This window comes from Octopus sinensis, linkage group LG16 (assembly GCF_006345805.1).
Source record: "Octopus sinensis linkage group LG16, ASM634580v1, whole genome shotgun sequence".
Taxonomy (NCBI): Eukaryota; Metazoa; Mollusca; class Cephalopoda; order Octopoda; family Octopodidae; genus Octopus; species Octopus sinensis.
In genome coordinates, this window is record NC_043012.1 from 53032134 (window position 1) to 53055764 (window position 23631).

Genomic DNA, 23631 nt, shown 5'->3' on the forward strand with positions numbered 1-23631 from the left:
AACTATAGGTTGTTGTCTAAAACAGATTTATAAAGAAACCTATAGAATCAGGTCATGTTTAAATTAGGTTCATAATGAAATGATAGAATAAGGTGATGTTTCAAATAGAATAACAAGAAAATTATAGGATATGCTAATACTTGACATGGGCTTAGAAGAAAACTTTGGTATACAACAGGTGAATGGTTGGGATAATCTGAAAGTGAAATTATAGAATAGACTAATGCTTCAAGTAAAACCTTAAGGAGGCTCCACAACAGGCTCTCACCTGAAATAGGCTTACAGGCAGGAACTGTATGACAGGATAATTGTTTTGAAACTGGTTAATGCTAAGGTTATAGACTATGGTAATACATGAAGCGGCTAACAGCAAAACTGCAGACTAGGCTAACGGTTAGAAATTAAGAAACGTAAGAGTAACATATCAGTTACTTACTGGCAGGAATCCAGGTGACGTTCCGATAACATGGACTGGATATTTTCCCAGGCACTGTCAACTGGTGTAGCTTTACTTTTCAATGTGTGTAACCTGTTTGAGAAAGAGATAAAGGTAGATACAGGGGAAGGTTTTATTTGAGGTCTATACACACACACACATACACATATAGAATACAAATCATAAAGTCATCAATAAAATAAAGTGAACTAAAGTTTCTGGGGAGACAGATCGTTCCAAGTGAAAACTGGCAACTGACCAAAATTTTAGCCACAAAGGAGTTCTAGGTGGAACATAGTTGACCTCTGAGGTTACCAATGTGAGAGATTAAGTAGAAGAATCATAATAAAACTGTAGAAAAATCACTGATTCGGAGAAATAAGTAAATTGGGCTGATATTGATATGAGTATTTACATGAATTTAATAGTGAAAGAAGATAGAGATGTTCACAGAGAGAGAGAGAGAGAGAGAGAGAGAGAGAGAGAGAGAGAGAGAGAGAGAGAGAGAGAGGAGAAAGGCAAAGTGACAGACAGAGAACCAAAACTGATTCCTTTCCAAAGACTCTAAAGAGAAGGATAAGATAAATATAAACACTGAAGAAAAGTTGTATAACTAAACAAAAAGAAAAAAGAAAGAAAGTCACAAGCAATGTATTCTGAATTAACTGTTAAGATTTTTTATAAAATGATTGGAGACATCAGGTGCAAGGTATGGTTGTGTGGTTAAGGGGTTTGCTTTGCAGCCACTTGATCCTGGGTTCAGTCTCACTGCATGGCATCTTTGCAAAATGTCTTCTACCATAGCCTGAAGCCAAGCAATGCCTTGTTAATGAAACTGGTAGATGGAAGAGCATCCACCCATAAAAACTATGCCACAACAGACAGTCAGAGTTTGGACGGTTCCCTGCTAGGCAGCTCCAGGTCAAACAGTCCAAACCCATGCCAGCATGGAGAGCAGACATTAAATGATGATGATGATGATGAAACTGTGAAGAATGCAATTTATACAGATGAACATCCATGCATACATGTGTATATGCATGCTTTTGTAGGGGGTCTATCACTGCTTTTTACCATTTGAAACAAAAATGTGTTTGTATATATATTCTGTAACTTAGCAGTGCAACAAATAGAAATGACTAAAATGAGTAGCAAACTTAAAACTAAGTACTGGGGTCAATGCAATCAACTAAATTCCTCAAAGCAGTACCTTAGCATGGTCGCAGTCCAATGACTGAAACAAGTAAGGAATGAAAATGTAAAAAACAAAAAAATTCCATATAACAATTTGAGAAAGTAAAGAAAGCCAGGCTCTCCAGTCAGTTGGAAAATGATAGATAACACGGCTTTGCGAGTCAGTCTGTTTCTCTTTTCTCTCTCAAATTGGCCCTAATGATGTTTAATCTTATTTACAAGCTAAATCTTGCTGGAAAGTCCCAAAGAAGAGATCAATATCAAGGCACTGGTTAAAGGTTATCATCATCGAATTTGAAAAGATATTATACTTTAAATCTTTCTTGTTTGAATAGAACCTACAAGGTGGCAGGGGTGGTGTGGGGTTTGGCAGGGTGCTTCATTAAAGCCAGCACAACAACAACAACAGCAATTTCAACTGTTAAACACATTCTTTTCGCAGTGCATACCATTAATTTATTCTCCCCTACCCGACTCTGGTAGACTACACAAGACCTTCATTCAGCCGTTCAATTTAGTTGAAGCAATAGAAAGAAAGACAAACAGAGGGAGACGGCAAGTAAACTTATAACAGATTCCATTTGAAATTAAACAGTATATATATAAAAGTAGAAAGTGGTGACATTATCAGGTATACGTCAGAAAATCTAATTCCGAATCTTCAAGGTTAAGAATGTTCAATAGCATTTACAGCTTTCTGCATGGATAGCTGACAGAGTGAAGGTGAAAGAGAAATTTATTCTGTAAATAAGTAAAACTTTATCAATAAAAGAAATGCTTTCAAATAAAGAGTCAAAGAAGTGCCACAAGATGTCATATCAGAGAAGAATCAATTGGGTCAAAGTGCATGGTAAAGCAATTCTCAAAGACAGTCGACAATCAATATAATCTTCACAGCAGGCTAGAAGTGCGAATCAGCAATGATCACAAGAGTGTTACAATTAAATGTAATCTATTGAATGTTGAGAAAGCAGCCAGACAAAACAAAGATTTAACCTCTTCCCCCAGACAAAATAATGAAAACCTTAAATTTATTTAGAGTTGCCAATAGCTAGGCTAAGTAGGTAAGTTACCACTTACAAGGCTTTTTGGTCAGGAGTTCATATTCTGTTAGTCAATTTCAGCATTGTAAGTCTGCTTCAGTCAAGAGTGAGGAAATTTTTATTTATACCAGGGACAAATTAACAACCTGGGAAGTGGGGAACATAAGTGCTAAGAAAAATAAAGAACCTTGAAACCTTTTGCATTCAGATAGGCGCTGGTGTGGCTGTGTGGTAAGAAGCTTGCTTCCCAACCACATTACTCTGGTTTCAGTCTCACTGTGTGTCACCTGTGCAAGTCCCTTCTACCTTAGCCTCAGGCCAATCAAAGTCTTGGGAGTGGATTTGGTAGATGGAAATTGAAAGAAGCCTGTCATATCTATCCGTATGCATATCTATGTGTGTGTGTCTTTGTCTCTGTGTTTGTCCCCAGCCTGTTTGACAACCAGTGTTGGTGTGTTTACATCCCCATAACTTAGCAGTTTGGCAAAAGAAACCAAGAGAATAAGTACCAGGCTTTAAGAAAAATAAGTACTGGAATTAATACATTCAACTAAAAAATTCTTCAAGACAGTGCCCCCCGCATGGGCACAGTCTAATGACTGAAACAAGTAAAAGATAAAAAGATTATTCTGTCAGGTGAAATGCTTATTCACATTGTTTTGAATTAATCATGATTATTTCATACCTTTCAGATTTCAATGATGTGACTGTTCATATTCTTAACAACATAACCTCGTGGCCTAGGCCAGGGGTGTAACCAGCCCACTTATGCATACCTTTCCTTCATTGGACACTAAACCCTGCTTGTGAAGACCTGCTGAGGCAGGTGAAATTGAAATTAAATTTGATGACAAGTGCTAGTGGAGCGCTAAGAGCCCCATCCGAGCATGATCGTTGCTAGCACGGCTAACCGGCTTCCGTGCCAGTGACACGTAAAAAGCACCATTCGAGCGTGATTATTACCAGCATCGCCTTACTGGCATGTGTAAAGACATTTGAGCGAGGTCGCTGCCAGTGCCGCTGGACTGGCTCCTGTGCAGGTGGTATGTAAAAAACATCATCTGAGCATGGCCGTTGCCAGTACCACCTGACTGGCCCCCATGCCGGTTGGCGTTAGGAAGGGCAACCAGCTGTAGAAACACTGCCAGATCGGACTGGAGCCTGGCGCAGCCTCCTGGCTTCCCAGACCCCAGTCAAACCATTCAACCCATGCTAGCATGGAAAATGGACATTAAACGATGATGACGATGATACATTCAATAGGCTTTTTACGGTTTCCATCTACCAAATCTACTCACAAGATTTTGATCAGCCCTAGGTTATAGAAAAAACTTGCTCAAAGTGGTACACAGAAGGACTGAACCTAAACCGTTGTGGTAGGAAAGCAAACTTCTCGTGATCTATCATGATCTAATAAGTACAATTCCAAAGGACTGCTGAAATACCACCCTACACTCCACACTGGTTAAATATTACTAGTTTTACTACTAATCATCTCGCTTAAAATGTTCTCTATTCCAAGCAGTGTGGTATAGCTTTTATAAAGACAAGATGGTGTTAAATTTCTCAATCCTCGTACAATCTTAGTTGATTAAATATGGAATCAATAAATATACATGATTAATGCATTGCAGAATTTTGGAACTTGCTAATCTATCTGAAATGTGCATAAGCTGATTAAACAATGTACAATTTTCCATTCTTTAGTGTGTGTGGTGTATGTATATATATATATATATATATATATATATATATATATATCTGTAAATATAATATGTGACAATTATTCGGTAGCGAAGATAAAACTCTGAGTTTCGGATGCCGAGGTGGAAATCCACACCATCATCTCTTCAGTTATCCGGCCATCGGAAAAACGGTATGAAAAAAGACAGTTATACAAAGGAAAATTACATGGGTGTGCGAGCGCACATGTGTACGTATGAACAGGCGCACTTACACGTTTACTATGAACTTTTTACCTTAATTAGCGGTCTTTCGAATTAGCGCTTTCGTATATATAGCAGTCTATAACACAGTAATTTCCCTTTGTATAACGGTCTTTTTTCATAGCATTTTTCTGATGGCCAGATAACTGAAGAGATGGCGGCGTGGATTTCTACCTCAGCATCCAAAACTCAGAGTTTTATCTTGGCTACCGAATAACTGTCACATATTATATTTACAGATAAATTCCTCTATTTACATAATATTGATGTCTGTCTCTTTCTTTTGTTATCTTACCGTTTTTACCAATATATATATATATATATATAGTGAGAGTGACCCAGTGGGCTTCTTTGATTTCCCCTCTACCAAATTCATTCACAAGACTTTGGTCAGCCCTAGGTTATAGCAAAAGACACTTGCCCAAATGCCACACAGAGAGACTGAACCCAAATCCATGTGGTAGGGAAGCAGACATATCAACCACACAGCCATGCCCCACAATAACATTCAATACAACAAAAACAAAAAGTTTATACAAAAATAATACTACCATTACCACTACTAAGACTACGTACTTTATCTCTTTCTCTGAGTTTTCAACAGCCGTGATGCAGTTGTACAAATGAGGGCAAAGGTCAGTTAATGCGTAGCAGAAGCGTCCGACCAATATCACTCTGAAAATATAAAGCAGAAAGTAGCTCTTAACGAAACATGCAAAGACAACAAAATCTACATGATGGAGGTAGTGACAGGTTAATGGTTGAGAAGATGGCCTACGATGGTAGTAGCAATGGTGGGGGTTACTGTTGCATAGGTGCATGGACCCCCCAGGAATAAGCCTAGTAACGCTTTTCAGGTTTAGAAAATAATGAGTAAATAGTTATCTGTAAAAAGTACCTTGAATTAGGTTTCTTCACAAAGAACACAGAACATCGTCATCATCATCATTGTTTAACGTCCGCTTTCCATGCTAGCATGGGTTGGACGATTTGACTGAGGTCTGGCAAACCAGATGGCTGCAGCAGGCTCTAATCTGATCCGGCAGAGTTTCTACAGCTGGATGCCCTTCCTAATGCCAACCACTCCGAGAGTGTAGTGGGTGCTTTTATGTGCCACCGGCATGAGGGCCAGTCAGGTAGTACAGGGAACGGTCATGCTCAAATGGTGCTTTTTATGTGCCACTTGCACAGGAGCCAGTTCAGCGGCACTGGCAACGACCTCGCTCAAATGTTTTTTCACGTACCACCAGCACAAGTGCCAGTAAGGTGACGCCGGTAACAATCACGCTTGTATGGTGCTTTTTACATGCTACCAGCACAGAAGCCAGTTTGTTGCTCTGGCTACAATCACGCTCGGATGGTACTCTTAGCGCTCCACTAGCACGAATGCCAGTCATCGAATTTGGAAAAAAATTTGGGGCCTGGGTGTGCACTCCCTAAGCAAATTTCATTCCTGAGCCAGTGCATAGGTGTTGAGAGACAGTATTGATGGCAAGAGATTATGCTTGTAGAAGGAAATGCTGTTGATTACAGTGGTATGTGTAGTGGTATTGGTGGTTTGTAGTAGTATTGGTGTTTATAGTGGGATTGATGGTGATTCATTTAGAAAACAAGGAACAACATTTGTAGATGGGTAATTTGTAGTGGTGATGATTGACATACGGGCTCTAGTCAAAAAGTATCAAGACTGTTGCTATGGTAACAGAACTAAAATACGCCAAGTCAAGCCACTTGGCTCAGATTGACCTTGAACTCTGTTGGACATGCACACTAAGTTATAACTTTCTCACCCACTTCCATTGTTTACAGTAGTGTCTGGAAGTAAAGTGTGTAGGCTGTGGTCATCTCAAAAAGAAGATCGAGATTCAGCTGGACAGGATCTCGTTGATTGTATTGAGGAAGACAAAAACTTCTTGAAAATGGTCATAAAAAGGGACAAATAGTTAGCCTTTGGCTAGGACCCCAAAACCAAGACTCAGTCTTGGCAGTGGACAACCCCAACAAGATTGCAAGATGTTCAGGAAATCCAAGTGAATATCAGAATATCAGCTCATTATTCCAAAACAGGAGTTCCAGGAATGCTTCTATCAACGGAAATGATGCTGGATAAAGTGAGTGGCTTCACAAGGAAACCACTTCAAAGAAGTGAATTGCTGAATTGATACGTTTTATAGTTTTCTTTTTCTAGCACCAGTCCTGATATTTTTTTATCAGACCTCAATAATTTTTTTCTAATTTTGGCAGAAGGCCAACAGTTTTGAGAGGAAGAGGCAAGTCAGTGGCACCAACCCCAGTCCTTCACTGGTACTTATTTTATCAGCCCCCAAAAGGATGAACGTCAAACATGACTTTGATAGAATCTGAACACAGACCATAAAGATCTGAAAGAAATACCGCTCAATATTTTGTCTAACATGCTAATTCTGCCATCTTTAGTAATAATTATTACGATTACTAAAATAATAATAACAATGATAATAATTACAAAAGTAGTTGTCATGAACATAGGCACAAGTCCAGCAATCTGAAAGGAAAGGTTAGGCAATGAACTCAACTCCCACAACAAATTCTTCTTACTTGTTAATGGTGATTTCATTAGTGATCTGGTCTTGTATTTCTTCTAGAGACTTCTTCCATAGCTGCATTTGTTCACTGATATACTCCAGAACCCTAGAGTGTGCGTGAGAGAGAGAGAGAGAGAGAGAGAGAGAGAATAGAAAACAAACATAAATAGGTAAATAAACAAACATGAATTAACCATTTCAGTACCAAATTTTTGTTAAATTACACTACCTTTCTTTCGATTAATTTTTAAAATAATGAAGAATTTATTAAAATATCTTTTAAATAGGGCACTGCCAATGGGCTGATAACAGCTGAACTATAGACAGGAACTTTGTTGCAGGCTAGCTTGTAAACTGGTCTGCAGAGAGAAGGGACTTGTGGTAAGGCAGGAATGGAGACTGGGGATTTAGATGGCCAATCGTACTCACCCCCACATTGTAGTTGATTGAAGCAAAATAAACAATATACTGACACACTCTTGTTCCACATTATTTTCATGTATAACTTAACAAGATAGTCAAATGGGGTTTTCAACAAAAATCAACATGAAATTTTGACAGAACATTTCAGCTTAGATCACTTCAAAATGTAAAGTTGCATCATAGAACCCAGGGTGGTTTCAGGAAGGTTACTATCTAAAGGGCTAATAAAGGAAGGAATAAGGATCACAGTGATTTTTTTTACAAGAAGTAAAAAAGGCACAGGAGTGGCTATGTGGTAAGTAGCTTGCTTACGAACCACATGGTTCTGGGTTCAGTCCCACTGCATGGCACCTTGGGCAAGTGTCTTCTACTATAGCCTTGGGCCAACCAAAGCCTTGTGAGTAGATTTGGTAGACGGAAACTGAAAGAAGCCCATCGTATATATATATATATATATATATATATGCATGTGTGTGTGTATATGTTTGTGTGTCTGTGTTTGTCCCCCCAACATCACTTGACAACCAATGCTGGTGTGTTTACGTCCCCATAACTTACCGGTTCAGCAAAAGTGACCGATAGAATAAGTACTAGGCTTACAAAGAATAAGTCCTGGAGTAGATTTGCTCAACTAAAGGCGGTGCTCCAGCATGGTCGCAGTCAAATGACTGAAACAAGTAAAATACGTAAGCAAAACACATTATCAGTAATACTACAACTGATGCACTACTGAAAACTAGATTTTGTAGCTGGCTTGCACCTCTGCAATCCTGGATATAGTGTCTCATAATTCCTCTCAAATACTTCTTCTGCTTTGATTAACCTTTACTGGATGGAAAACAAGTACACCCAGTTCCATATATGTGCACTTGAGACATGGTAACCAAGGTGACTTGCCTTTGATAATGGAGTACTTTCCGGGTTTCTACACACTTCATATGTCATAGTATCTTTTATCTTCTACTTGTTTCAGTCACTAAACTGTGGCCATGCTGCAGCACCACCTTGAGGAAGTTTTAGTCAAATGAATTGAATCCAATATTGATTTTTTTTTAAAGCCTGGTACTTATTCTATCAGTCTCTTTTGCTGAACCACTAAGTTGTAGGGATATAAACACACCAATACTACTTGTCAAGCAATGGGAGGGGACAGACACAAATACACAAACACACACACACACACACACACACATACACACACACACACATATATATATATATATATATATATATATATATATATATATCCAGTAAATATTATTTTTTGATGAGCTTCAGCTTATAAGCAATCACCGTGAATAATAATATTTGTTTTTTTTTCTATAAGCTTAAAGCTTGTAAGTGATCACTATGAAATAAGCTTATAAACAAATACTATTATTTACAGAATTGTAAAATTCTGCACTGCTTATCAAATCATCACAGAAAACACATATGTGTGCATATACACACACACACACATATGATAGGCTTCTTTTAGTTTCTGTTTACCAACTTGGGTAGCTTAAGGCTATAGTAGAAGACACTTGCCCAAGGTGTCACATAGTGGGACTGAACCCAGAACCATGTGGTTGGGAAACAAGTTCTTACTACAGAACCACTCCTGTACTTGTACTAACATTCACCCTGGGCAGGTTGAGTCGGCTTCTTCTACCACCTTCGAGGCATCTCGGACCATGATAGTGGAAGGAGTTTCGTGGGAATACGAATTTCACAAGCGGTCCCCAACAATCCTGCATGTAGAGACATCCTGTTTGCCGCAGATTGTCCGCAGACGCAGGGACAGAACGACCGAGGAGCCACCGGTTGCCGAAATAGACACTCCGAGGATTTTCACCAGAGCCCCCCGTCTGCCGGGTTGTGGCCCTAATACCACTCGGTGTCAGACCAATCCGCCTTGGGTGGCCCTACCAGGAACCGAAGTTCCCGACGGCATAGCTCTGACACTACCCGTTGCCAGCGTCCCCACCACTTATATGTGCTTATATCATCATCATCATCATCATCATTTAACGTCCGCTTTCCATGCTAGCATGGGTTGGACGGTTCAACTGAGGTCTGGAGAGCCCGAAGGCTGCACCAGGCCAGTCAGATCTGGCAGTGTTTCTACAGCTGGATGCCCTTCCTAACACCAACCACTCCGAGAGTGTAGTGGGTGATTTTATGTGCCACCGACACAGGTGCCAGACGAGGCTGGCGAACGGCCACGCTCGAATGGTGTTTTTTATGTGCCGTACATATTATTTTGCCTGCCCAATAGAAAGAAGTCGCAAGAAAAGATTTCCATATAATTAGAGTTACCATCACCATCTGATATGTAAAAAAATTGAATCGATACAGTAAGGGTTAAGCCTCATGGGAAATAAAGAAAAAAATAAACTCAGCTCAGCTTTGTTTCTTTTTGTATGTATGCATGTGTGTGTGAATGAGCAAGCATAAACATGTATTTGCATGCACATAAGAGTGTGTGTGAGAGTTTCCTTTTGATAGTTTATGAAGTAGACGTTTGATCAATTCAGATGGTATCAACCAACTCAACAGGCCACACCAATCTTTTACTGATTTCAGTTACTGGATTGCAGTGGTTTTCTGGTCATCAACATCAAGAGCTTAACCAGTCATATTCAGCTCAAAAACACACAAAGAAGCAGAATGGATACTGCAAAGCAGTCCCTCTGATGCTCTGACAACTCTGCCAATCCACTGCCCTGATACGGTACTTCATTTTATCAACTCCAAAAGGATGATAAGCAAAATTACCCGAGGTGAGATTTGAACTCAGAATCCAGAAAGAGTAAGAACCAAGAGACACAAAACATTTAATCTGATCCTCTAACAACTCAGCCAATCCATCTTCGGTGAAACAACAGCTACAGGAACGAGAGCAACAGATATCTGAAATAAGGATTTGGATGTGTAACCGTTCAGTTAGTCAAAGAAGACTGCATAACCTTAAAAATTACTGCCACCACTATGCCTCATAAACCACGACAACAACAACAATAACAACCACAACCACAACAACAAAAACAACAAATATGATTTTATTTGAGACCAAATCTGACTGTGTGAAAGATTATATTTAACATTTAGATCACTGGAAGGTGATTAGTCGGTGAGGAAGAAGATATTAAGTTAAAGACTCCCCTCCATGTGAACTAAAACTGTCTTCAGAAGTGTTCAAAACCACATGATGATGATGATGATGATGATAAAACTAAAAGAAAAGTATCAAAATATCAAAATACATTCAAATTTTCTCTTCTCTTTCAGCAAGTAACACTGCAACCACACAAAATTCTCTCTGGCATATTTGTTCGACAGAAATAATTCAGAACTATTAAATAAGTGACTTAATGTCCTTAGGGAATTGTATAATTTATTAAATAACTCTGGCTTCAGCCAAGTCTTTTCTCGATGCTTACACCAAGTAAACAAAAGAGCCAAAATATTGAAAAAAAAAAAAAGAAAGAAAAAGATAATAAAATCATAAAATGTAGAAAAAGATTTCAAGAAGAAAAAAAAATAGTGCTTTTGTCTTTTGGTAGCAATAGATTAATGGATCAAAACTATATTTCAGAGCAAAGCTAAGGTAACATCACATTGAATTCAGAAATAATGAAGCATCAGAAAAAGACTAAGGTGGTTTCTAAGACAGTTTAGGCTGGAAGTGAGTTTTTAATTCATGTTGTTGTTTAAGTCCCAGGTGTACCCTGATTGTATTCAGTGATATTCGAAAGCATTCCAACCATAGCCACTCCATGATATATCTTCCTTGCTCCATCCAATGTGACTGGATTAGTTAGAAAGAATCTGGAAAAAGCTTGTGTGTGTGTGTGTGTGTGTGTGTGTGTGCATCTTTGTATTTTTCCCCCACCACTGCTTCACAACCAGTGTTAGCATGGTTACATCCCTGTAAATTTGCAATTCAACAAAAGGGATGATAGAATAAGTACCAGGCTTAAAAAAAAAAAATTATAAGTATTTGGGGTCAATTCATTCCAACATGATGTATCTACCTTGCTCCATCAGGATAATGAATAGCAGCAAATGAATGACTTCCGAGGGGAATACAAAGGTTCTTTCTTGTTTCCTTCTTTCAGATGTTTTAAATTACATTGTTGGCTCCACAGCAAGGTGATGCCTTTGTTGCAAGTGTGGTGAGAGCCACACCAATGGAGTGCAAGCTCTTGGTAGGGTTTCCCATGCTGGACAGGTCAAAGAGTAGAGGCCAAACTAATAGACCTACTTCTCTGCAATGTGCATAGGGATAACAGCCCTCTCAAGAAAAAAAAAAAACTAAGTTACAAAAGCATTGATCACAATTCAAAACCAACAAGAAAAGGGAGAGAAAAACCTTCCACAAAAACATGAACAGAAGCTGCAAGGAAAAGCAGGGATCCAGCTGAAGAGAAACAAAAAGGGCAGCCTTTGCTCAGGGCTGATCTGAAGCTAAGAAACAGCAGTAGCAACAACAAAATTGAGCCAAAGCTTCAACTTATTAACCTTTAGCATGCTGTAGATGCATCATGTTGCAGTACGATCAATGGAGCAGCCCTCTCATGAAATTAATGTGTAAGTGGCTGAGCACTCCACATACATATGTAGCCCTAATGTAGTTCTCAGGGAGATTCAGCGTGACACAGAGTGTGACAAGGCTGGCCCTTTCAAATACAGGTACTACTCGTTTTTGCCAGATGAGTGGACTGGAGCAATGTGGAATAAAGTGTCTTGCTCAAGGACACAACATGTCACTGGGAATTGAACTCATGACGTTGCGATCGTGAGCTGAATACCCTAAACACTAAGTCAAGTGCCTTCACACATACATATATACACATTCTTTTATATATTTCAGCCCTAAGGTTGTGGCCATGCTGGAGCACATACACATTCACACACAATGCACATGTTTTAGTTTCCATCTACTACATCTACTCACACTGTTTTGGTTGAACCATGGCTATAGTAGAAGACACTTGACCAAGGTAGGTACCATGCAGTAGGACTGAACTTGAAAGAGCATGGGTGAGAAGCAAACTTCTTAATCACAGAGCCATGCCTTGCAAACATGAAAAATAATCTCAATACAGCACAATGCACCTTAGCTATAAGGGAGAAAACTCACACGGTACCATGATGCACTTAAGTGAGCTAAAGGTTAATGAAATATTTTCTGTAATTAAAAGGAATTGTAAACAAAAGTAATCAAGACTTATTCCTTACTGAATTATACAGTTCTCTGTAGATTTCTTGACGAACCCCTTTATTTCTGGACTGTCAGCCAACTGGTCGAAGGGGCTTGGCTGCGAGTTGGATGTTTCACCTTCTGCATTTAGGTAAGGTGTAACATCTTCCAACATGGTCTTCAACTTGTCGTTAAATGTTTTACATAGGCTGAAATAGAAGAGAACACTAAAATAAGACAAGAGTAGATGTAAAGGAGAGCAATGATGAAGGACATGCCACCACCACCACCACCACCACCATCACCATCATCAACAGCAGCAACAGCAGCACCACCAATTCAATCATCAGCATGATAAACTTAAAGAGCAATATGAGAGCCTCTTAGGAACCTCATAACCCGCTAGAAACATTAGAAAATTGATTATAAAATATTATTTGGAATTCAAATATAGGCAGGACATGTTTGATAATGTTGATTAAGATGTGTTTTGCCTGGAAAAATAAATAAGTTGTGAAGTCAAGACTGGAATATTAACCGATTACAGATCTGCATGATCGAGGCTGTCTCAGGGCAAAACATGAACATGGTACACTACAGGATGTCAGAATATGCAATAGGAACATTGTAGACTGCTGAATTTGTGGGTTTCATGGAGATTAGACCTAGATCAAAGACAATCTAACCATGACCACTCCATCTTTTTTGATTTGCTCTGATATATATACTACATATAATACAGTTCTATATTTAAGACATGATGAATTATGTACATTATTTACATCCGATGGATATTTGTCCTCATCTTGTTTGTTGTTACACAACATTTCGGCTGATATACCCACCAGCCTTCATCAGGTATCTTGGGGAAATTTCGAACCTGGGTTCTCATTCCCATGGTATTTTTTATGTTGTTGTTATTATTATTATTATTATTATTATTCAGGTCACAATTGAACTTGGAATCTAATATTTTCCTATCCTTCCTGATGAAGGCTGGGGGGTATATCAGCTGAAACGTTATGTTAACAACAAACAAGATGAGGACAAATATCCATTAAATGTAAATAATGTAAATAATGTATATACTAAATATATACTGCATATTGCTGTGAAGGCCTGTGGCTTACTGGCTATGGTCTCCAGCTCACAATCATAAGGTTGTAAACTTGATTCTCAATTGTGTGTTGTGTCCTGATCCAGTTCATTTAGCTAAGAAATGTGAGCAGTACCCGTATCAATGCTGAATCTCCCGAGAACTACATTGACGGTATGTGCGTCTGTTGAGTGCTAGGCCACTTGCACTTTAATCTCACAAGCAAACTGTTCTGATGATCAGATTAACTGGGAGACTCATCACTGCAACTGATGGAATGCCAGAAAAAATTGCATAATAAATTAAAAAAATATACGCTGCATACAAAACAGTCTTACTAAAAGTTTAAGATTCACTGAGGTTCAGTCCCACTGTGTGGCACCTTGGGCAAGTGTCTTCTACTATAGTCTCAGGCCGACCAAAGCCTTGTGAATGGATTTGGTAGATGAAAACTGAAAGAAGCCCATCTTATATCATCATCATCATCATCGTTTAACGTCCATTTTCCGTACTAGCACATGTGTGTGTGTGTGTGTTTGTGTGTCTGTGTTTGTCCCCCCAACATCACTTGACAACCGATGCTGGTGTGTTTACGTCCACATAACTTAGCGGTTCGGCGAACCGATAGAATAAGTACTAGGCTCACAAAGAAAAAGTCCTGGGGTCGATTTGCTCGATTAGAGGTGGTGCTCCAGCATGGCCACAGTCACATGACTGAAACAAGTAAAAGAGTTCTTCAGGTGTCCACCTTTATACTTTGGTTGCTGCAATATCTCGACCATGTGCATTTTTGTATTGTGTTCAATCTTGTTGAAAATTAGCTTGTTCCTTCTACTATAATCTCCCCCCAATACATCATTGGACAAGGGTGAAATACATTCTTATAACAGAATTAATCAAATCATTCAGGCTCTACAGAAGTAAGGAAAAACATGTCGTCTCTACTATTCAATATTTCCACCCAGAAAATATTTCATGGGAGTATATATATTTATTCATATTCATGTGTAGAATTTGGTATGATTCTACATGTATATTTCCAATGAATGTGCAAGCATTCTTTGATATGTGTGCATGCATGCTAATGTGTATTCGTGTGCCTGTGTAAACGGATGTGAAATTTGTATATGCATGCAGTATGTGTATATGGGTATATATGTGGGTATCCTTATGTTTGTATGTGTGTGTATGCATGCTTGTGGTTATAATTGCATACAAATGTGTAGGTATTCTTGTGTGTATATGTATGTGTGCTTGTGTCCATCTGTATTCTTACATGAATGCACATGTAATGCATATTTTTGCATTGTATGCGTAAATGGGGATATGTGTGCTCTTATGTTTCTATGCGTGTGCATTCACTGGTATAACTGTGCATGAATGTGTAGGTGTTCTTGCATGCATCTGTGTGCACATACAGGTCTGTCTGTGCAGGTATACGTGTATCTGTGCATGTATGCATGTGCACATGTGTGCACGCTCACAGTCCTTCTGTCAAAGTAGAAAGTTTAAAGTACATTTATCCAAGAGACAGAGAACTGGGAGGTGAAGAAAGTAGGTCTCCCCATAAATGCAGACCTTAGCACTTTACTCTTTCAAAGAGCGTACAATAGTAGATGAAGAACACTAGACTGCATCAAAATTGATGTAAACGCCAATATCATGGTCTTTTGATACTTGTGTACGTCTCTATTCCAGCTTTTTACCATCAAAAAGTCAAAGCTGATATTATGTCATGTCCAATTTACCAAGCCGCCATGCAACAAGTTGTCTGGCAAATGGATTTGCAGTTGTAATGCCAACTGATCTACTAAGAATAAGTAGAAGTAGGACTTATTCTTATTTCCGTACTGCAGTGAACTTCTGAAATAGCAACTTCCAAGAATAATGGAAAACCCAAGATTAATGGCAGTTTTGAAAATTGGCCTACACTAGTGTTCTAGATTGTTTATGCCGCCTTCTGCAATGTCGAAAATGTATTTCCAAGTTTATCACTTTTTCTTTTGTTATTCTTTTATTCTTTTACTTGTTTCAGTCATTTGACTGCGGCCATGCTGGAGCACCGCCTCGAAGTGTTTTAGTCGACCCGGGGACCTATTTTTTTAAAACCAAGTACTTATTCTATCAGTGTCTTTTGCTGAACCGCTGAGTTATGGGGCCATAAACAAGGACACAAAGACACACACACACACACAGATATATATATATATATATATATATATGACAGGCTTCTTTCAGTTTCCGTCTATCAAATCCACTTACAAGGCTTTGGTTAGCTCAAGTCTATTGTAGAAAACACTTGCTCAAGGTGCCACACAGTGGGACTGAACCCGGAACCATGTGGTTGGGAAGAAGGCTTCTTACCACACAGCCATGCCTGTTTTTTGTCTTTTTCTTCTCTGTTTTTTTTTTTTACTTATTTTACCCCAACATCATTTATCATGCATTTAACAGCCGATAAAATGTAATTCATTATACTGCATCATCTATCTGGGGCACTGCCTTGCATTATTTAATCCAAACAAATCATCCCTAGTAGTTATTTTTTTTTAAATGTGACACTTATTCCATAAACTTCTCTTACCGGACCACTAATATACAAGGACATAAACAAACCAACACTGGCCGTCAAATAATAGTGCAGAACAAACACAAAGACGCGCACACACACACGACAGACTTCCACACAGTTTTTTGTTTAGCAAATTTACTTATAAGACAAGACATTGGTTGGCCCAGGGATATAATAGAAGGCATTTGCCCAAGGTACAATGCAGTGGGACTGATCTCAAAACTATTGGGTTGTCCGGAAAGTTTGTGCCGATTTTTAAAGATGGTCATGGTTGCGAAACATCTGATCTTAAGTCAGATCAATGAAAATTAATGTGAGCTACATCAAAATTTACGACAAACCAAGTGAGATCATAGTTGTGGTCAATGCTGGTATTACGTAACTGGCATGTAAAAAGCACCCACTACACTCTTGGAGTGGTTGGCATTAGGAAAGGCATCTAACCATAGAAACCATGCCGAATCAGACTGGAACCTGGTGTAGCTCCCCAGCTAATAAGTTTTCAGTCAAACTGTCCAATCCATGCCAGCATGGAAAACAGACATATAATGATGATACATTAACCACTGACATATTCTTTCCTACTCTAGGAACAAGGCTCAAAATTTTGGTGGTGGAGGCCAGTCGATTAGATTCATCCCAGTACGCAACTGGCACTTAATTTATTGACCCTGAAAGGATGAAAGACAAAGTCAACGTTAGCAGAATTTGAACTCAGAATGTAGCAGCAGATGAAATATCACTAGGCATTTCACCCAGCGTGCTGACATCTCTGGTAGATTACTGCCTGCGGCGAGCTGGCAGAAATGTTAGCACACCGGGTGAAATGCGTAGCCGTATTTCGTCTGTCGATACATTCCGAGTTCAAATTCCATCGAGGTTGACTTTGCCTTTCATCCTTTCGGGGTTGATAAATTAAGTACCAGTTACACACTGGGGTCGATGTAATCAACTTAATCCCTTTGTCTGTCCTTGTTTGTCTTCTCTGTGTTTAGCTCCTTGTGGGTAGTAAAGAAATATATCATTGATATACTAACACAGACATCAAAATACAATGTGTTCTTGTGTAATGAGGAAATGATAGAGAGCTTTAGGAATGGCAAAAGTAGCAAAACCACTCACCTTTGTATAGTTGGAGTGTATGTACAGGCTTTCATAAGAAGGCCACCACCAGAGCTGAGGGTTTTCTGACTAGCTGGAATCCAGGCTGTATTTGGTGGAATGTCTGCAGGAGATTCAATCCAAATAAATTTTGCCAGATCCACTTCAGCAAACATTGACCTGAGACACATAAATAGAAGAGTAAACAAGAATAAAAACATATATTTACAATGTATTGATGTATTTTATCTAGTCATTTATTTTTTTTTTACTTGTTTCAGTCAATGAACTGCAGCCACACTGGGGCACCACCCTGAGGAGTTTTAGACAAACAAATCAATCCTAGTACCTATTTTTAAGCCTAGAACTTATTCTATTGGTCTCTTTTGCTAAACTGTCAAGTTGCAAGGACATAAATAAACCGACACCAGTTGTCGAGCAGTGTGGTGGTGGGGGGGGGTTAACAAGCACAGACATTCAGACGCACCCATCTAAAGCTAGCAGAGCTCATCCTTTTCCATATATGACTACTACTATTTTCTCTCAGAAAGAAAGAAAGAAAGAGAGAGAGAGTAGAAGAGAAGCAGAATCAGTTGCAGTACAGGAGTGATACATTATTTATCAATTTCAGAAAGAATAAAAAGTTGACATCAGTAGAATTTGAACTCAGAACAACAGAAGAATGTCATAGGGTGACATTCTATCCAATGCTCCAAAACTCTGCCAATTTGATGCTTCAGACAAAACCTTAACCAAAATGCAGGCTCAAACCTATGAGCCTAAGATCAAATGTTTCATGCTCCAATAACTGAGCCACTTGAGTTTGGCTGCCTGAGTCTAAAAGCCAAGAATCATTTTATATTGAAAGAACTGACCAGCTGCAAAGATGTCAACACATTTTTATTGTCTTTCTCTCTTCCTTCTTTCTTTCCATCTCTTTTCCATTGACACCCCTTTTCAGATACACAGACACCCACACACACATGCGCACACACACACACACTCTCTCTCACTCTCTCTCTCTCTCTCACTCTCTCTCTCTCTCTCTCTCTCTCTCTCTCTCTCTCTCTCACAAGACAATGCTAAAAAGAAATCCAGACAATTTTTTTAAACATTTTACCCCCACTGAAGTGACCACCTGGGTTTCACATTTCTAAAAGCCCAGAATCATTTTATATTGAAAGAACTGACCATCTGCAAACACACTCTCTCACTTTCTCCTCATTCCTCACCCTCCTGTGCTAACTTATATCTCTCTCTACCCCTACCCACTCAATAATACTATGAAAAGGGACAAAATTCCAGAAAAAGTTCAGTCTGAGGACTCCACTAGAGTATATATGATATATATGATTTATAAAAACATGTGACATATTAATAAATATCTGTAAATATAAAACCATCCAGATTTTTGAGTACCTTATTTCTTCTAATATATAATACCTGTACATCATCTCCAAACCTCCTGATATATATATATTAGATACTCTTTACTCTCTTTTACTCTTTTACTTGTTTCAGTCATTTAACTGCGGCCATGCTGGAGCACCACCTTTAGTCAAACAAATCGACCCCGGGACTTAATCTTTGTAAGCCCAGTACTTATTCTATCGGTCTCTTTTGCCGAACCGCTAAGTGACGGGGATGTAAACACACCAGCATCGGTTGTCAAGCAATGCTAGGTAGACAAACACAAACACACACACACACACACACACATATATATATATATACATATATACGACAGGCTTCTTTCAGTTTCCGTCTACCGGGGCTATAGCAGAAGACATTTGCCCAAGATGCCACGCAGTGGGACTGAACCCGGAACCATGTGGTTGGTTAGCAAGCTACTTACCACACAGCCACTCCTGCGCCTATATATATATATATATTAGATATATATACACATATATATACACACACAGACACATACATAGTGAAGGCACATGGCTCAGTGGCTAGAGTATTGGGCTCATGATCATAAGGTAGTGAGTTCGATTCCTGGACCGGGCTGTGTGTTGTGTTCTTGAGCAAGATGCTTTATTTCACATTGCTCCAGTTAATTCAGCTGTAGAAATGAGTTGCAACATCACTGGTACCAAACTCTATAACCCTTTGCCTTTCCCTTGGATAACATCAGTGGCATGGAGAGGGGATGCTGGTCTTCCCTAAACGTCCTTGCCTGGACTTGTACCTCAGAGAGTAACTGTTTAGGTGCAATGCCGGTCATTCATGACCAATGGTGTCTTTACCTTTTCACACATACATACTAGCCAAGTATCCTGTTGCAGCCAGGCAATTTTCAATATAGAATGCTTTTATTTCAATATCTCAATTCCATTTCAGACCATGTATTAGGAAGAAATCAGAGCAGATTTCTGCATTATTTGGGGCAATTTATAATGTACTGATAAGCTAAGTGTTTGTTTTTCAATTTGGTGTATAGACATAACCCCCCCCCCCATATATCGTCATCATCGTTTAACGTCCGTTTTCTGTGCTAGCACGGGTTGGACGATTCGACCGGGGTCTGGGAAGCCAGGAGGCTGCACCAGGCTCCAGTCTGATCTGGAAGTGTTTCTACAGCTGGATGCCCTTCCTAACGCCAACCTCTCCGTGAGTGTAGTGGGTGCTTTTTACTATATATATATATATATATATATATATATATATATGCACACACACATAGAAAGAGAGAGATGGTGATTATAGGGTAAACACCAATATATTTTTGCTGCATTGTAAAGAAGAATTCATGGATGTGAGAGAGCAACTGTCTAACGAAACCAACAGAAATTGTTTTCTTTCTTATATTTTATGTTGCAACCAATCTAATTTAACAGAGAAACACTGGAAACAATATTACAGCACTGACCCTGAATCACATTTACCTAAACGTATTAGAATTCCAAGCTTAAAATCAGCTATTCCTATAAGTATTCAGATGAAGAGAAGTCTATAAATATTCAGATGGAATGAGGTCTACAGTTGATTCTGAAATAAAACAAAAGCAAGCAGGTCTACGGCAACATATCATGACACAAAAGATGTTGTATTAAGTCAAAGAGGAAACCTTTGTATTGTCACGCAACCTGCTAAAAGTAGTGGGCAAATCTCACTCAAATTTACACTGTGACATCTTTAGAACAAGACACATTGGATAGTCAGTCATAGGTGAGATACATCTATGCCTCGACAAAAGGCAGGATGGACATGATTATAACAGCTTTGATGATAAAAGTGTCCAATCAAGTCTGACATAAAGTTAGAGTTTGACCAGAAGAATAAAAAGAATAAAGCTTTATCTTACCATTCAAGTCTCATATATATGAAAAAAACAAAGAAAGAAAAACAAGGTTTATTCTGTCATTCCTAGGTGTGCTATTCTTTTATTCTTTTATAAAAGAATATGAAATAATTTAGGCTAGGAGTAAAAGTGAAGTGGCTGAGTGGATGATATATTGATTGAGAGTTCAAACCTGCTATATTTATTCCAGTGAGTTTTTGAGGAAAAGCAATATATCCTATGTTATTTCAGGGGTTATGACTAACAGGAACAGGTAGCATGTACAATTTGCTCTCTTATATCTGTGTATATATTTATCTAAATCTTGTAGGACTCTATTCTTTTTTTTTTCTTCCTTCTTTCTATCAGCCCTTTCATGCTTACTTCGTTCATTCCACCCTTCATTCTTCTGTTCCCTCTCTCTCACATTTCCTTGCTTTCTCTTTATGCTCACTTTCCCTCCTCTTTTCCCTTCATTGTGTCCCTGTCATTTTTTCTCGCCCCCTCCTTATTTCTTCTGTCCCTCTGCCTCTACCTCTCTCTCTTCTCTCCCCACGTGACTGGTGTTTGGCTAAGCCTGACTTTTCTTTCTTGCTTCAGCCACTGTCCATGCAACATCTATATTCCTTCCTGTGCTTGTGAAATTCTGTATCCCTGCTGTAAGGCTTTACTTACACACACGCCAGCTTAATTTAATTCGTCCTTAATCAAAAGACACCTATTGTTATGTCCTGTTATTTGTATTTCTGTAACATTCTCTGTTCTTTTCCATCCTTGTTTTCATATACATTCAGTTTTTTTTCCAAGGAATTTAATGCTCTTAGCTTAATTTTTCCTTGAGGCTGGCCAGATTGGAGCAATCTCAAGCATAACCAGCTGAAATTGCAAAGATAATCTGGAACTCAACTGAGGAAAGAAAACTCTGAATGACTCGTCATTGTTTTCTTTGTATCATCTATCTGGATGTTTTGTCCCCTTTTTTGTATCACCTGTCTGGATGTTTTCCATTCTTGTCCCAATTTGTATTTTTTATATATATGTACGTGTAGGTGCTTGTGCCTCTCCGAAAGAGAGAGAGAGGGATGTCTGTATATAATATACAGGGTTGGTCAAAGGGCACCTGACAGTAAATCAAAACCATTTCATTTATGTTTAATAAGTGTATGAATTTAATAAAAGCATCTAAATATGCACCATCATGAAAATTGTTCAAGCTGAAGTCCTTCCTTCTTGAGCGACACATTTTTCCATTCAAGTCAATACAGAATTACAAATAGTATTTATGGAATTTTGGTTTTCAGTCGGGTGACTTCTGGCCAACCCTGTATGAAAGAGTTTGTGCTTGTGTGTGTGCGTACGCATATGTGCGTGTTTGTATGTGTGTGTGTATGTGCGTGTGTGTGTGCATGCGTGCAAGAGCTTATAACAGTATAGGCTGAGAACCAGTGCATTCAAACAGAAATACCCTGCAATAATGATGTCCAAGTGAGCTTTTCCATATATCAATATCTCTCTTGCATTGCATGCCCTAGAGGAATAATGAAATAAATATCAGACAAAATAGTCCCCATCAACTAAAACTGCTTAAAGCTTAGCCTTCCAGTATGCCCACTAATAAATGAAACTACCAAAAGAAGAATAAGGAAAAAGGAACAACAAATCACCAACATCATCATTTAACATCTACTTTTCACATTCACAGGGGTTGGATGTTTTAAGCAGGGAACTGGTGAGCTGCAAGGCCATATCAAACTCCAATTTCATCTTTGACATGGCTTCTACAATGGAGATGCCCTTCCTGATGCCAGCCAATTTTATGTGCCACCAGCACTAATGAGGTTGCCATAGAAATTGAAAGACAGTGAAGAAGAAGAAGAAAACAGGAAAGTGAGATGGGGGGGGGTCCCACCCACTAAGTATAAATATATCTACTGGAATTATTATTATTATTATGATTTAGGTCATTGCCTGGAATCAAACTTGGAATCTTGGGGTTAGTAGCCCATGCTCTTAACCACTATGCCATATGCCCATGGAGGAGGAGGAATTAATAATAATAATAACAATAATAATAATAATAATAATATTATTATTATTATTATTATTATTATTATTATTATTATTATTATTATTATCATTATTATTATTATTATTGAGTGAGAGAGCAGTTCATGCCATCAAAGTGACACTGGGGTAAAATATACGAAGCCCAATATACCCATCATGACTACCCGTCTGATAAGGGTACACCAGGCACATTATTATTATTATTATTATTATTATTATTATTATTATTATCTACTGGTAGTTTATGAATTTTCAGGATAGCAGTTATGATGTTGATAAGTTCTACAATATGGAACCAACTGATATGTAGTGACATTTCTTAAAAAGGAAAGTAAAAGAAAAGAATGTTATTGCTTCCTCTTTGGTATTGACTTATGCACTTTCAGGAATGGCCCTCTATCTATGTGGTTGCTCAACCAACTATAAATAGCACCTAAACTGTTCTCAAGTATATTGTCTTGAGAAAGAAGGATACTTTGGGTAATGTGGTTTGAAATATGGCAAAAAGAAGGATAGGATAGCAAAAGCTTGAACAACCCTGATCGTGGTCAATTCAATCAGAGCTGAAGTGTTGTTCCACATGGGTCAGAATAATAATTCGTTTTTATGAAGAGATAAAGTATTTCAGAAAAACACAGAAAGTCCAAAATTGTATGTAGCAAATGAAAATAAAAAAACAATCTACAGTCGTTACTCTTTTAATAACTGTTTTAAG

At 38.5% G+C, this 23631-nt stretch overlaps 1 protein-coding gene across 4 annotated transcripts in view; it reads right to left on the reverse strand.

Moving 5' to 3' along the window:
• Nucleotides 1-23631, reverse strand: part of LOC115220533 (conserved oligomeric Golgi complex subunit 1) — a 264126-nt gene that overhangs the window by 152897 nt on the left and 87598 nt on the right. For all 4 annotated transcript variants that reach the window (XM_036510123.1, XM_036510124.1, XM_036510122.1 and 1 more), the window contains exons 17-21: nt 17585-17743; nt 12833-13003; nt 7197-7289; nt 5196-5294; nt 437-529 (exon numbers count right to left, since the gene is read on the reverse strand). In XM_036510123.1, coding sequence (XP_036366016.1) covers nt 437-529; nt 5196-5294; nt 7197-7289; nt 12833-13003; nt 17585-17743 — 615 coding nt within the window. The remainder of the gene's footprint in view (nt 1-436; nt 530-5195; nt 5295-7196; nt 7290-12832; nt 13004-17584; nt 17744-23631) is intronic.